The sequence below is a fragment of the Camelus bactrianus genome, chromosome 1 (genome assembly GCF_048773025.1).
Source record: "Camelus bactrianus isolate YW-2024 breed Bactrian camel chromosome 1, ASM4877302v1, whole genome shotgun sequence".
NCBI lineage: Eukaryota > Metazoa > Chordata > Mammalia > Artiodactyla > Camelidae > Camelus > Camelus bactrianus.
The window spans coordinates 62,207,949-62,224,936 of NC_133539.1; the positions used below are offsets into that span (position 1 = coordinate 62,207,949).

General features: G+C 32.8%; 1 protein-coding gene across 8 annotated transcripts in view; it reads right to left on the reverse strand.

The window, feature by feature from the left end:
* DLG1 (discs large MAGUK scaffold protein 1) overlaps positions 1-16,988 on the reverse strand; it is a 228,958-nt gene that overhangs the window by 63,665 nt on the left and 148,305 nt on the right. For all 8 annotated transcript variants that reach the window (XM_074365514.1, XM_074365507.1, XM_074365502.1 and 5 more), the window contains 2 exons: positions 10,797-10,917; positions 7,295-7,451 (listed from right to left, as the gene is read on the reverse strand). In XM_074365514.1, the coding sequence (XP_074221615.1) occupies positions 7,295-7,451; positions 10,797-10,917 (278 nt within the window). The remainder of the gene's footprint in view (positions 1-7,294; positions 7,452-10,796; positions 10,918-16,988) is intronic.

Consider the following 16,988-nt stretch of genomic DNA (forward strand, 5'->3'; position numbering starts at 1 on the left):
CTGTTGAAGCGTTTTTGTAAATGTAAGATTCCTTGGGTAAAATCTGGGTAATAAAGTTAGATGTATGTTTAATTTCTTTAAAACTTCCCCAAAAGTCCTTGTAGTGGTTGTACAATTTTACATGCCTACCAGTAATGAGTAAGACTTATAACTGCTCCATATTCTCGCCAATGTTTGTTATCATTTTTTTCTCTGTAGCCATACAACTGGGTAGGATATGGTACTTCATTATGACTTTAAAAATGTTTTTTATTTAGGCATAATTTACACTGAATAAGGTAATCTTTTTTAGTTTACAGGTAAGAGTTTTGACAATTGTGTATGTTGTATAGCCAATGCCACAATCAAGATATGGAAAAGTTGTATCACTCCCACCCAAATTCCTCTAAACCCATTTATTTAATGTGTTGTTTGCACTGCCCTGATGCCTAATGTTAAGTACCTTTTCATGTGTTTATAGGCCATTCATAAATCTTGTTTTGAGAAATATCTGTCTAAGTCTTTTGCTCATTTTTAAATTGAGTCACTCATCTTTTCATTGTTGCTTTGTGGGGAAATGTTTATATACTCTGGATATGTCTTTTGTGAGATACACGTACTGAGAATATTTTTTCCCACTGTATGACTCATCTATTTGGTTTCTTAATGGCATCATTTTTTATGGTCAGTGTTTAACATGTTTTGTTCAAGAAACTTGTCTACCTCAGGGTTGCAAAGATATCCTCCATTGTTTTCTTCTACGATGATTATTGCTCTGGGCTTTACATTTAGATTTGTAACCCATCTAGAATTAATTTTACATCTGGAGTAAGACTGACTTCAGGTTTGTATTTTCCCATACAGATAACCAGCTGTTTCAGCATCATTTATTAAAAAGACTTTTCTTTCACCTATGAACTGACTTGATACAGTCCTGGGTACCATTTAAGAAATTTTTGCCTAATCCAGGTTCACTAAGATTTTTTTATGTTTTCTTCTAGAAATTTAGCTTTAGAATCCATTTCAAGTTAATTTTTGCAGATGATGAGTGGTAAGGCTAGAGTTATATTATTCTTCTTTCATCTACTTATACTATCAATTATAGAAGAGGGTGTTTAAATCCTGAACTGTGACTGTAGATTTATCCATTTCTCTCCCTAGTTCTGGCAATTTTTGCTTCACGTACTTTGAAAGGATCATTAGGTACATACACACTGAGGACTGTTACGTCTTTTTGATGAAAAGATGCATTTATTATTGTGAAATCTCTAAGTAATACCACTTGTCTTGAAGTCTTTTCCTGTCTTATATAAATATAGTCACATCATCTTTCATATGTTGTTTATATGGTACAATTTCTTCCACTCTTTTACTTACAACATATTAATCTTTATTTCTAACGTGAATTTCTGACAAAGGGTCTGTTTGGGTCTTGGTTTTTTGAACCAAGCTGAAAATTTCTGCATCTTAACTGGAGTGCTAACTATCATGTAGATATAGTTGGATTTTAATCTCACATCTTGGCATTGCTTTTTTTTTTTAACCTTGTCTTTTCATCCTTCCCTGCCTTTGTTTGGAAAAAAAGGATGTGTTTTATCTTATTTCATTTTAGCTCCTTTATTGACTTTCAAAAACTGTACATTTTTGTAGTATTATTAGTGCTTCCTCTAGAGATTATAACATGCAAGTATAAGTTATCACAGGCTCTTTCAAATAATTTTGTACTGGAAGAAGGTAGAACTCAGTGGTAGAGTGGATGCTTAGCAGGCACAAGGTCCTGAGTTCAATACCCAGTATCTCCATCAATAAACAAACAAACCTAATTACCTCCCTCATCCAAAAAAAAAAAAGAACTCACAAATAATTCTGTATCACTTCACAAACGTATAAGAACCAAGAGGATAATTCCATCCTCCCTTTCAATTTGTGCTCTAGTGCTCTTATATTTTACTTTTCCTTATGTCGTAACTCACACAATACAATGCAGTTATATTGTGCTCTTATATTTTACTTTTCCTTATGTCGTAACTCACACAATACAATGCAGTTATTTTGTTTTAAACAGTCAATAGTCTTATGTGAAGTCATCTTCTAAAAATGTATTTTTATATTTATCCAGGTATTTACTCTTTCTATTATTCTTAATTTCTTTCTGCAGATCTAAGTTCCATCTGATACAATTTTTCTTTAACCAGAACAACTTCTAGTATTTCTTTTAAGTCTATCAGAAACAGATTCTCTAAGATAGTGTCTATCTGAAAATGTCTTGATTTCAATGTCATTTCTGATGACTAATTTCACCAGATATATATCGGATTCTAGATTGTCAGTTTTTTCTTTCACCACTTTAAAAATACTGTTCAATTGTTTTATGTCTTCTATTATTTCCAGTGAGAAGCCAGCTGTCACTTGTATTGTTCCTATATATGTAACGTGTTTCTATGTTTGCTTTTAACATGTGCTCCTTAACACAGCTTTCTAGCCTTTGGGACATATCTGGGTCTGGTTTGCTTTTTATGTATTCTGCTTTGGGTTTGTTGAGCTTCACAGATTTGTGAGTTGGTATCTTTCATCAGTTTTTGAAAGTTCTCTGGCATTATATCTTCAAAGATTCTATCTGCTCTTTGTTTTCTGATATTATTGTCCAATATCTCCTCTTAATTTTCATAGATCTCAGATGCTCTGGTGTTTTTCCTTCCCAATCTTTTTTCTTCTCTAGCTTTATGTTTCAGTTTGGAAACTTTCTCTGACATATGTTTAAGTTCACTGATTCTTCCCTCTGCTGAGTCCAGTGTGCTGTTATGCCTTTCAAGCAAAATTTTTATTTGTGATAGTTTAAAAATTTTTTTCTACCAATTCCATGATTCATCTTTTGTAGTTTCTATGTCTTTGCTGAAATTCTCCATTATTTTCATCTATATTGTCTACCTTTACTCTTACATGCTTTAGTATTTTTATCATCATCATGATTTTACCTTATTTAAAACCACCTGTTTGATGAAACCAGTATCTGAGCCTTTTCTCAAGTTACTTATATTGACTGCTTATCATCTTGACAACTAGCTTTCCTTTTTCATGTGTTTTGCAATTTTTAATTATAAAGTAGACATTTTAGAGAAAATAACAGTAAAGGCTGAAATAAATACTATTTAATTCCAGAATAGGGAATAACCCTTGTATTAGGCCACTAAAGTGATGCAACTGCAACTATATGATCTGTAGTTGAGATGTTACTGGATTTTGTTGCAGCTTTGGGTTTAGTTTCAAATGTTGAGAAGAGGATTAAGACTTTTCCTTCTGAGAGCCTTAGGAATATGAGGACTAGTAAAATGCTCAAGATCTCATCTCATCTCACACACACACACACAGCTTCATAACCCTGCTGTTAACTTACTGAGGTTGCTGGTAACTTCTCTTTACCCTCAAGACCTGTCCCAGGTTTGCTGTGTCTTGGAGATATTTGTTGGTCCACATTGCCTCATAGGGCTTTTTCTCAGCTCTCTTGCTCACTTTCATCCCTTAGCAGCTAAGTAGTTAGTTTTCACAGATCTGCCCAAGGTTCCCCTATTTATTGGCAGATGTCTTGTATTTTGGGATGCCCTGGATGACTCAGTAATAATTTTCTCTTCTCTGCTGGTTCACAACCTTTGATTACCTCCAAGCACTCAGTGAAGACCCATGGAAAAGAGCTGGCCGGTAGATACAGACTTGCTCTGTGGCTTTCCAGAGTTTTTATCAGTTTCATCAGTCCACTGAGGCCATTACACGTTGGGTAAAGTTTTGGCTGGTTTCTTCCTGTCTCTGTCTAATCTTTCTGTTCCTCCAATCACTCTACCAAGGAGGAGCTTCCCCTTCCATGGGTGTTTTCTTGTCTATGAAGGGCTAGTTACAATCAGGAAGTTAGTTTATTTAGGTTACTTTGAATCCTCAGTTCTCTAATGAGTTTAGTTTTTCTAAACTTATCCAGATTGTTTCGGTTGTCACAGTAAGAGTGATGGTCTCTTAAGACCTACATTCTAACATTGTAACTAAGGTGTATTTCTGCTTTACAAATCTGTTCCAATAATCACTATTCTTGGGTAGTACTATGCTATTTCAGTTGCTGTAGCCTGAGGTATGAGTGCAGTTTCTATTTACTAGAACTGCATATTAATAATTTCCTTTATTTTCTAAGATTGTAGTACTGTAATCCTTAACAAAGTACTTTTGCATATTTGAAGACTCAAATTCCCAAAATTTTCATTCAAACACCAGTTGGTTTCATTCAAACACCATGATCTCAGAAGAACTAAAACAAAAAAGAGCTCTATTTCTTTTGCAAATGATCAATCATCTTTTTGTTTCGGATTCAGTCTATCTTGAACTATAAAGGATCCTCAAAAAGATAGGCTGTAGGAATATGTTGATGTATCTCAGTATGTGCAGGGAAGGGTCAGGTAGCAAGAGGGACTGATCTGAAAACGGCAATAAAAGATCCAATTTTTGGAATGCTTTCCCTATCATGTTCCAGTAACAAAACTCTTTGGTTTGAAGAATATTTTCCTTTACTTTATATCTTGTAGTTGAGAAGCTCTTTATTGATTTACACTGAAGAAATGATTTAAAATAATTATCTGTACTGAATAGCATTGTTGACACAGGATATAGTTTTTTTCTATAACTCAGATTCTAAAATATCAGAAAGTGTTACCCAAATTTTTAATTAAAAACAAAACAGCATAGCATAATATAATTTAAGGTGAATCCTGGCTATACCATTTATTAGATATTATTAGCTACTATGGGTAATTAACCTCTTAAGTTCAGTTTTCTTATTGGAAAAATGATGGTAAGAATGTGATGCTCCTGAGTTTACCACAAGCAATGTAAGATATTTTTCAAAGAATACCACTCCCCAATTCAAGCAGAACTGGATATCCACATATAAAGTAAATAAAGTACTACTGACATTAAATTCACAATGCCAAATTTAGAACGTAAGAAAACCATGTACTATATAAGTTACCATAACGTAACATTAGATACCTACAAACTTCAGAAAACAGAACTATTATTTATAGAATACAGGCATATCTCATTTTATTGTGCTTCACAGATACTGCATTTTTTACAAATGGAAGGTTGGCAACCCTGCTTTGAGCAAGTCTATTGGTGCCATTTTACCTCACTTTGTGTATTTGCATTTGCTCACTTCATGCCTCTGTGTCACATTTTAGAAATTCTTGCAATATTTCAAACCCCACACCAGCAAAAAAGATTATAACTTTCTGAAGGCTCAGATGATGGTTAGCATTTTTCAGCAGTAAAATATCCTTTACACTGTTTTTTTTTTGACATAATTCTAATAGAGTACCATATAGTATAATCATAAGTTTAGCGTGCACTAGGAAGCCAAAATATTTATTTGACTTGCTTTATTGCAACATTTGCTTTATTGTAGTGGTCTGGAACTAAACCTGTAATATCTCTGAAGTATGCCTGTATATAATAAATAGGTTTAAAAGAAAAACCTGAAAGACCGTAAGAAACTTTACCAGTACCTCTGTTAAGATAAATAAACTTAATTACCTCCCCCCCACAAAAAAAGAAACTTTAAATAATCAAGACCACCAAGGCAGATTTGAAAAAGAATCAGAAAAAAGTTCTAGAAAGAAAACGGCACTTTGAAATGAAAAAGTTATTTTTGGCTTAAAGAGCAGATTAGACACAAATGAACAGAATTTATGAACTAGAAAACAAATCTAACTGAAATTAAGTACAAGGAGATAGAGTTGACAAATAAGACATTGGGATTAAAAGACATGGAGAACAGAATGACAATGTTCTCTCACAGTAGTTCAAGAAGGACACAGCACACACAATGTAGGAAAGGAAAATTTAAAAAGATAATGGCTAAGATTCCAGAATTGATGAGATAGGACTCCTCTAATTCAGGAGGTATAAAAAACCCCAAGCATTATAAATGAAATGCTAGGCATAGATACATTTTAGTAAAACTGCAGAACACTAAAGACTAAGAGACTTAAAAGCAACCTGAAAAAAAAAAATCAACTACAAACACAATAGGGTGATCTTTTTTGTTAAACAGCAACAAAAGAAGCCAGATAGTATAAAGTAACATATTCATAGTACTGAGAGACAACATTTGTCAACCTAGAGTTCTAGATTGAATTATATTTGTAAGTAAGAGTAAATTAAAAATATTTTCCAGCAAACCTCAAGAATATTTACCATCAGAAAGTCACTGCTGAAAGAACAATCCAAGAGTTCTCACTAAGGTGCATTTGGGTATCTGAGGGACATTTTTGCTTCCTGGAATGACTAGGGAGTTCTACTAGTATGAGAATGGGAGCTAGAAAAGCTAAATTTTCTACAATGACCAAGATAGTCCTTGTTTGGAACAACAAATCCTATCCCAGTGCTGTTAGTGACTTACTGAGAAACACTCTAGAAGAAAGAAAAACAGAAGAAAGGATGATGAACAAAAAAATTACAAAACACATGGATTAACTGTTAAAAAACAAAAAGAAAAATGACTAAGTTTGGGAGACATAAAGATGAAACAGAAGTAAAAACCTAGAAACAGTACAATTATAGATTTCCCTAAGTCTGAGTCATTAGGGAGAACAGTAAAACGACTGATCAGTTTTAGTCGACGATTATATGGGTAATAACCACATAAGCACACAAACTGAAAATAAAACATGGAGAAAAGAAGAGGTAAAAACCAAGCAAAAAAAGTCAGCATAGCCATATTAATATCAGGCATTATAGGTTCTAGTGTAAAAACCATTATTACAAATAAAGAGGATCATTACATAATGATAAAAATTTTCAACTCACCAGGAAGGAATGCTGATTTTAAACTTAGATGCATCTAATAACATAGTTTCAAAGATATAAAGAAAAAATATTGCTCCCAGGGCAAACTGGTAAACCAACTATTCATATAAGCTTAAAAAGTTTCTTTTAATAACAGATAAGGTAGACAACAGATTTAAGTATAAAGAAGATATGAACTATGCAAACAACAAGGTTGAGTTAATAGGCATATTAACCTTGCAGTCAACAGAGAATACTTTCTTCAAGCACATTTTTAAAGACTGACCTCTAATAAGTGAGTCCATACCAAAAGAAAGTCTATCACACCAAACGTGTTCTCTGTCAACACTGTAGTTCTACAACTAAGTTGAAAAATGTTAGGACGACAGCCAAAATGTATTCTTTAACTTTAGGATATAAAAAACAAAACTTTTAATAATTAATAGATCATAGTTAAAATAATAAAAACATTATTTTGATTAACATAGCCTACCGATATAATACGATCTCCTTTTCTGAGCTCTCCACTAAGATCAGCAGGTCCTCCAGCCAAAATAAAGGAAATAAATATTCCTTCTCCATCTTCACCTCCTACAATGTTGAAACCCAGGCCTGTTGAGCCACGATGAAGAACAACTCTTCTAGGTTCCCTGAAAATTAAAAAAATGCTGAGTACCTTAAATTTTATAAATAACTTGACATTTTATCAATGAGAATCCCTATTGATAAATCATATTACCAAACTATAAAGAAAATTAGGTTAAATTTAAAAGGGTTTTCTAAACTCTGGGTAAAGAGATTCTTTCTAAGCCTAGAAATTAAAAGGAAAAGCCCTAATCTTATATAAAAGCTAAAAACTCACGTTAACAAACACAAAAACAAACTTGAAACTAAAATAAAAAGAAGAAAGCAATGCGGAAACTAAAAAAAGTGCTATAAAGAGCCCACTCAAAAATAATAGTTATGAAAACTTTATGATGCACACATTTTATTGCCTATGAAGCAGTCACTGGCTCTTACATGTTGTACAAGGTGGGTATCTCTTTGTCTTAGAGAAGGTAGGTCCCTTTTTCAGTTCCAAAGGTATGAATCATGAATAACCTATGCCAGGCACTGCAATTCTACTACCCTTTGCTAAGGTGAGGCTATGACCCTATTCTGGCCTCTGAGAAATGAAGGAAAATTTTATTGTCACTTCCTAAAGAAAGACAGATTCTACCAAGGACAAAGCACATTCTGTCTCCATACAAAGCACATTTGCCCCCCTCCTCAGCCCAAATCTATAATAGTTTATTATAGAATAAACTATAAAATCCCAATACTGATTTGGACATATTATAATCATGAAGATAAGACCAAGAGAATCCCAGAGCCACCATGGACCTAGGGTTGCTACACAAACGTTGGAATTGCCCATTTCTAGACTTTTTATATAAAATAATTAAATATTTTTATTTCTTAAGTCACGTTCCTCCATCCATTTATCTATCTCTGCTTTTCATCTATTCTAAGATGTATCTTTCTTGCTCCCCCAATCCCTGATTTAAAATTCCTGAAATCAGAATATATCTTACCACTAATAATGTTTCATAATTGCTGCCAGTTGTACATAGTTATGTGAAAACCATTTACATCTTCTGGTAAGACCATGAAAATTCTAACAGCAGATCATTTTAGATATGATGAATTACAGAATACTATTTGAGATTAGAATGTATCATATTTGGTAAATATTTTAAAAATTTAATCTGCTTTTTCTAAAACATTGCAGAAAGCTATTGGTAACAAAAGACTTAACAGAAGTAAATACTTTTAAAAACTGAACTTTAGGAATCCTTCCATATAATGTGGAATTAATCTTAAATATTTGTCTTCTCAAAACTTAAAAGTCTTCTTGTCATACATAGATATTCATTATTAATCAGTTTTGTTAGTTCATTTACAGGATTAGCAAAATTATATTTTGTCAAAAGTAGCAAAACTAAACAATATGCTGTTTAGGAAATATAAACAAACAATATATGAAAGAAAAAAGAGAACAATAAACTCAAAATTTGGGAAAGAAGTTAACTTGGGGCAGTGTAGGAGAAGCAGGGTAGGATCAGGGGCACAGGACAGGTTTCACTATATTGGTGATGTCTTATTTCTTTGTTAGATTGTGGACTCATGCTTAGGGTTTATAGTACGTTAGAACATATGTATGAAGTACATTTTTGCATTAGCAAATAATAATTTAAAAATATCCTGCTGAAATCAAACAGTATTTCCAGAGGAAAATAAATTCTGATTTTTCAAATAAGATAAGCATATGAAGAGATTCTCAACATCGCTATTCCTTAGGGAAATGTATCAAAATCACAATGAGATACAATCTACCTACTACAATGGTCATAAAACAAAACAAAGCAGAAAAAACAAATGTTGATGAGGATGTGGAGAAACTGGAATCCTCACGAACTGATGGAAGGAATGTACAGTGATGTGACTGCTACAGAAAGCAGTTAGATGGTTCCTCATAAACCTAAACATATAGTATGACCCAATAATTCTGCTTCCAGATATGTATCCAAAGGAACTGTAAGTAGGTACACAAGCAGATAAGTGCACGCCAATGTTTATCACAGCATTATTCACAATATCCAAAAGGCAGAAACAACCCAATATGAAAATGGTTACAATAGCAAATTTTATTTTATATATATTTTATCATAATTTAAAAACTTTATAATGTAATATAATAAAAATCATTGAATTGAACATTTTAATGAATAAACTGTATGGTATGTAAATCATATCTCAACAAGACTATTAAAAATGAACTTTAGAATCATTAACTATGTATGTTGAGATTTATTTTCCTTTTTTAATCAGTAATGTGAGACAATCTGCGAAAAATTGCTTAGGGTCAAGTTATGGAGAACTTCTAACGTGAAGTAAAGATTTTTCTACTTCATTATCTGGGCAAAGTAGTATAATCACCATAAGGAAGTAATAAAACACACACCATTTTAGGAAGACATATCCAGTAATCAATCACCTGATTTTTACAGAAAAAGAAAATAGGTAGGCCTGCTGTGTAATACCTACCACAAAGACTAACACAATATTCTAGACAAGAGATATGTAGTGAAAAAAGATGGGGACAGCAATCAAGATGTTAATATAACATATTTTTATTTGAAAAATATGCAGATTAAAGACTAGATAAGCCCTTAACCCTTATCTCCCTACATAACATCCCTATCTGACATTTAAGAGATCATTGCCTAGAGTCAGGAGTCTGACAAATAAAGAACAATTTTAATTATAAATTAATAATGCTAATAAAAATGTATTAATAAAAACATGAAATGACATTAATTGGCATACACTTATCATTAAATGCTAGCATCAATATAAAATATTTCTATAAAATTTCTACAAAAATTATAAAGCAAACTGTACAAACATAATGTTTCATTACTATATTAAATAATGTGAAAAAGATCTAAAATATTTTTTCACTTATTTTTTCCCACTAAGATAAGAGTTCTTTGGGAATAAAAAGGCAGTTAATCTGCCAACTCTAGTGAGGTTAGTAGTGTTATATGAAAGTAAATTTTAGGTGTCAGAATATCAAGGATATATATCAAAGAAACTCTTAAACATGAATCAAATAACTGCCACAATATTTCATGCTATATATTTGAAAAGGAATATATAAAAAGTTAGTTTTAAATACGTATACATCCTTATCCTAGTTTTACCTAAGTTAATTTCTTAGGACAACATACCAATCCTTAAAAAAAAAAAAAAAAGCGGTGATTTATTTGTAATATAAAGTATTTTTACACTTCAGGCCCTTCAATAAACACTCTAATGAAAAAAATTAAGATTTAAGTTCATTACCTACTACTAAAATTATTTAGGTCTTAAAACTGTGACTATGATACTTGGATTATAACTCCATTTAATAGTTTGCTTTATGTAAGAAGGATGAATGTTCAGTTCCTTACCTTGTAATTTCATCATCCCCAAGCACTGCTTTGGAAACAGGCGAATATCTGGCTGGTGATGCTGGTGTCTGGCCCAAATAGGAAGATGGGCTAACATGGTTATCAACAGGCTGAGAAGCAGCTTCAAAATAAAGTAAAAAACACTTGAAAAATGAAACAAACCATTCAGTACCACATGTCTGAATGATCAATTTCAAAGTGAGTTAATGTATAATTCATATTCACTCACTTATGTAGTAGGATTTCACACAGAAAATTAATTTATTAGGTAAAAAAAATTAGAGAAGCTCAAGTTTCTGGGTAAAAACTAGGTTAGAAATTTAGATCAGTAAAGCAAACTTATCCATCTGGTTTCTTTTGAGAAAACAGAACTAAAAAGGAGTTTTACAGTAACTGATTTGCAGAATGTAATCCAGGAAAGGTTATTTAAAAGACTGTCACAGAAAAGAGTAAACTAAATTAATCTTAAGTACAGTAACTTTTTTTTTCTAAGAAGTTATTTTGTAGATCACTATTTTCAAAAAATATATATAGCTGATCCTTGAATAACATGGTGGTTGGAAGCACCAGTTCACACAGTTGAAAATCCACATAAAAAGTTGAGTTGGGCCTCCATATCCATGGTTCTGAATTCATGAATTCAGCTAACTGCAGGTCGGTAGCATGTAGGGAAAAAAATCCACGTATAAGTGGACTCGTGTAGTTCAAATCCATGTTGTTCAATGATCAAATGTATACTCAAAATTTGATTATAAATAACAAAACCCAAAAGCTTAAAAATAGGTGCAAAAAGACTATGCTTGACAAAGTTTTAAAACAGACTGAGGCACTTCTAGTTTCCAGTTTGGCTTGTGAGAAGATTTGAGTCCTTACTCTGTCCTAATAACAACTAAAAAGCTGAACAAACTGAAAAATCAACAACCCTTCTTAGATCCTTAAGAGAGAGGTCACAGGGCAAAAAACTCCCCTAATCAGAGAGACTGATAGGTGAACACAGAGAATCGCAACATATCAGAACAGAAACCTCTGTGGGAACAAGGGCTGGGATAGAGTAACCTGAACTGTAATCGACAAACTGCTAGAGGCTCAGTGTGCACAACTCTGAGACTCAAAAACTCCAGGGGCTACATGGTCATCAGGGACCCCACACTTTTGAGAGTTTTACCTCCTGGATCTCTACCAGGTTCTCACAGTGAATACTGGAGAAAAATCTCCCCATGGTTCTGGCAGGAAAAGGAACTATTTTGAAATACACAAGAGCATTTTGTTCTTGTCAGCCCTCAGGGGAAACTTTTTAACCAGAGCTTCACCTGCTGGGGTTTTATCAGATCCCAACTGACCTGGGGGAAGGGAAATAACCAACTCTAGCCCATCTAGCCATTCTGTCCCAGAAGGGAAGAGGGGAGAATACTGAGAAGTGCTATGAAGTTCACATTCTAGAGGCACAAGCTCACTAGGAGACTGAGACTTAATCACAGGACTATATAACACTTTTCTAACCCCACACCTTATCAATCACATTACTAAAGGCCTATTTACAACAGTTCATTTTACACAGTACATCATGCCTGGCTATCAAGAAAAAAATTACAAGACATACCAAAAGGCAAAAATACAGTTTGAAGAGACAGAGAAAGCATCAGAACCAAACTCATATACGGCAATTTGAATCAGCATACCAGGAATTTGAAACAGTAATGATGAACATACTAATGGCTCTAATGGATAAAGCAGACAGTATGCAAGAACAGATGGGCAGTATAAGCAGAGAGATGCAAATACTAAGGAAGAAAGAAAAATAATACTAGAGATCAAAGATACTGTAACAGAAATGAATGTCTTTGACGCGCTTACTAGTAGTCTGGAAATGGCTGAGGAAATAATCTCTGAGCTTGAGGATATCTCAATGGCAACTTCTAAAACTGAAAAGCAAAGAGAAAAAAATAACTCGGAAAAAAAAAAAAAAAACCAGAACAGAATATCCAAAAACTTGTGTTAACTACAAAAAGTGTAACATACACATAATGAGAGTACCAAAAGGAGGAAGAGATAAAGGAATAGAAGAAATATCTGAAGCAATAATGATGAGAATTTCCCAATTAATGTTAGACACCAAATAATAGATCTAGGAAGCTCAAGGAACACTAAACAGGATAAATGCAAAGAAAGTCACACCTAGGTGTATAATTTTCAAACTACAGGAAAAAAAGAAAAAGAAAGAAAAACCCTAAAAGAAGCCACAGGGGAAAAAAAACCCCTCACCCTACTATACAAGGTAAGAATTACACCTGACTTCTCAGAAACCATTTAAGCAAGACAGTAGAGTGAAATATTCAGTGTTAAGAGAAAAAAAAAAAAATCCACCTTATACCCTGTAAAGTTATCCTTCTAAAATGAAGAAGAAATCAAGACTTTCTTATATAAACAAAAACTGAGGGAATTTATTGCTAGTAGACCTGCCTTTTGAAATGTCAAAAGTTCTTCAGGGAGAAGGAAAGTTAGTAGTTCAAAAACTCAGTTATACAGAAAGTTATATGGAAAGAAAGGAAGAGCACTGAAGAAGGAATAAGTAAGGATAAAATAAAACTTACTTTTCTTATTCTTGATTGATCTGACAAGTAATACTTTGCTCAAAATAAGAGCAGTACTGTATTCAACTATCTTTGTTTATGTGTATATATATAATTATGTATAAATGAAATGAATGTCAGCAATTATACAAAGGATGGGAGGGAGGAAAATAGAATTATTTTGTTATTATCAGCAACTGATACTACCCACGAAGGTGTGCAACTGTTATCTGAAAGTGGAATTAGATTAGTTGTAATCTATATTGCAAACTCTAGGGCAAGCACTAAAAAAAGTAAAAGAGAATATAACTAATATACTTTTAAGAAAGGAGAAAAAATAGAATCAAATAAAATGCTTAATTAAAAACATAAAAGGCAGGAAAAATGGATGACAAATATAGGAACAAAGAACAAGGGTAACAAATAGAAAAGAATAGCAAATACAGACATTAATCCAACTATATCAATAATCACCTTGAACAACGATGGTCTAAATGCACCAATCAGAAGACAGATATTGTCAGAGTCAACCGAAAAAACAAGATCCAATTATGTATTATCTATAAGAAAGCCACTTTAAGTATGAAGGCCTATACAGATTAAAAGGAAAAGGATGGCTCAGGATATACCACACCAACACTAATCAAAAGAAAGCAGGAGTAGCTATTATTAATTTCAGACAGAGAAGATCTCAAAATAAGGAAAATTATCAGGGTTAAAGGAGAGCACTACTTAATGATAAAGTGGGCAATTCTCCAAGAAGACTTAACAATCCTTAACATGTACACATCTAACTCCAGAGTGTCAAACTATGTGAGGCCAAAACCGACAGAAATAAAAGGAAAAGCAGATTAATCCATACCTCTTTATCAGAAATGACCAGATTCAGCAGGCAGAAAATCAGGAAAGACACAGTTGAACTCAACAATATCACTAATTAATGGGATATGATGGACACCTATAGATTACTTCATCCAACAACAGCAGAACACATATTCTTAAGCTCACACCTAACATTCACCAAGACAGCATGTCCTGGACTATAAAACACATCTTAATAAATTAAAAAAAAATAGAAATCATACAATGTTCGCTCTCAGACCACAATGAAATTAAATTAGAAATCAGTAACAAAATGATATGTAAAAAGTCCCCAAATACATGGAGATTTAATAACACACTCCTAAATAACACTTAGGTCAAAGAAAAAATCTTTAGAGAAATTAAGAAATGTTTTGAACTAAATGAAAATGAAAACACAACTTATAAAAACTTGTGGGATGCAGCAAAAACAGTGCTTAGAAGGAAACTGACAGTACTGAATGCATATATTAGAAAAAAACAAAAGATCTAAAATGAATCTTCATAGCTTCCACATTTTAAAACTAGAAAAAGAAGAGCAAATTAAATTCAAAGAAAGCAGAAGGAAAAACGGAAAAAAAAAAAGAGCAGAAATCAATGAAATTCAAAATAGTTAATCAACAGACATAATCAACAAAACCAAAGGCTGGGTCTTTGAACAGACCAATAAAACCGATAAGCCTCTAGCCAGGCTAACTAAGAATAAAACAGAGAAGACAGAAATGAAAGAGGGCATATCACTACAGATTCCATGAACTTTAAAATAGTAATAAAGAAATACTATGAAACTTTATGCCCAAAGATTTGATAACCTAGGTGAAATGGATCAATTCCTTGAAAGACACAATCTGCCCAAACTCACACAAAAGAAATAAACAATATGAAAAAGGCTATAAACCTATTAAAGAAACTGAATAAATAATTGATAACCTTCCAAAAAGAAAGCACCAGTCCCAGATGGGTTTAGTTTTGTGTTCTACCAAACATTTAACCAAGAAATTATATCAAGTATCTATAATGTCTTCCAGCAGACAGAAGGTAACAGAATATTTCCTAACTCATTCTCTGAGGCCAGCATTATCCTAACAAAACCAGATAAAGAAATTACAAGGAAAAAACCTATAGAACAATCTCTCTCATGAACATAGATGGAAAAATTTTCAACAAAGTATTAGCAAGTCAAATCCAACAACGTATAAAAAGAACTATACAGTACAAGCATCTAGGATTTATTACAGGCATGCAAGGTAGGTTCCACCTTTAGAGGACAATATGATCCATCACACCAAAAGACTAAAGAAAAGTCACATAATCATATCAGGAGAAAGCATTTGATAAAATCTAATATCGATTCATAATAAAGACTCTCAGTTGACTAGAATAGAAAGGGGTTTTGTCAACCTGATGAAGGATATTCTACAAAAATTCTACTGCTAACATAACACTTAATGGTGAGAAGCTTGAAACTTTACTACTAAAATTAGAGCAAGTGAAGGATGTCCTAGTTAATGCGTTAAGATAGGAAAAGGAAATAAAAGGTATATAGATTGAGAAGGAAGCAATAAAACTCTTTGCAGATGTGTTAGATAGTCTATGTAAGAAATCTGAAAGAACTGACAAAAAAACTCAAGGAACTAATAAGCAATTATAGCAAGGCTGCAAAATATAAGGTTAATATATAAATGTCGATGGCTTTCCTATATGCTAGCAATGAACAAGTGTAATCTGAAATTAAAAACGCAGGACCATTTATATTAGCAGCCCCCCAAAATGATACTAAGGTATAAATTTAACAAAATATATAGAAGATCTATGTGAAGAAAACTACAGAACTCCGATGAAACATATCAAAGAAGAATTAAATAAATGGAGAGATACAAATGGAGAGATATTCTATGTTCACTGATATTGGAGGCCACAATACTGTCAAGGTATTAGTTCTCCCCAGCTTGATCTATAGATTCAATGCGATCCTAATTAAAATACCAGGATGTTATTTTGTGGATATTGTCAAACTGATTCTAAAGTTTATATAGAGAGGCAAGACACCTAGAATAGCCAATACAATATTGAAGCAGAAGAACAAAGCTGGAGGGTTGATACGTCCTGAGTTCTAAAAAGCTACAGTAATCAAGACAGTGTGATACTGGCAAAAGAAAAAACAGATCAGTAGAATGTAACAGAATGCAGAAATAGACCCAAATATAGTCAACTGATCTTTGAAAAAGGAGCAAAGGCAATACAATGGAGTAAAGACAGTCTTTTCAACAGATGTTGTTAAAACAACTGGACATCCACACTTTTGAAAAAAAAGAATCTAGATATAAACTTTATGAAAATTAACTCAAAATGGATCACAGACCTAACAAAACCCCAAACTATAAAAAACCTAGAAGATAACATAAGATAAAATCTAGATGATGCTGGGGCTGGCAATGATTTTTTAGAGACAACACCAAAGGCATAAATCGTAAAGAAAATTGACAAGGTAGACTTCATTAAAATTAAACATTTCTGCTCTGTGAAAGACTTGTCTAAAGAATGAAAGACAAGCCACAGACTGGGAGGAAATAGCCACAAAAAATACATGTGATAAGGGACTGTTAGCCAAAATATACAAAAAACTCTTACATGCAACAAGACAATAAACAATCCAATTAAAAAATGTGCCAAAGACTCTTAACAGACACTTCTCCAAAGAAGATATACAGATGGCAAATAAGCATATGAACAGATGCTCCACATGATATATCATCAAGGA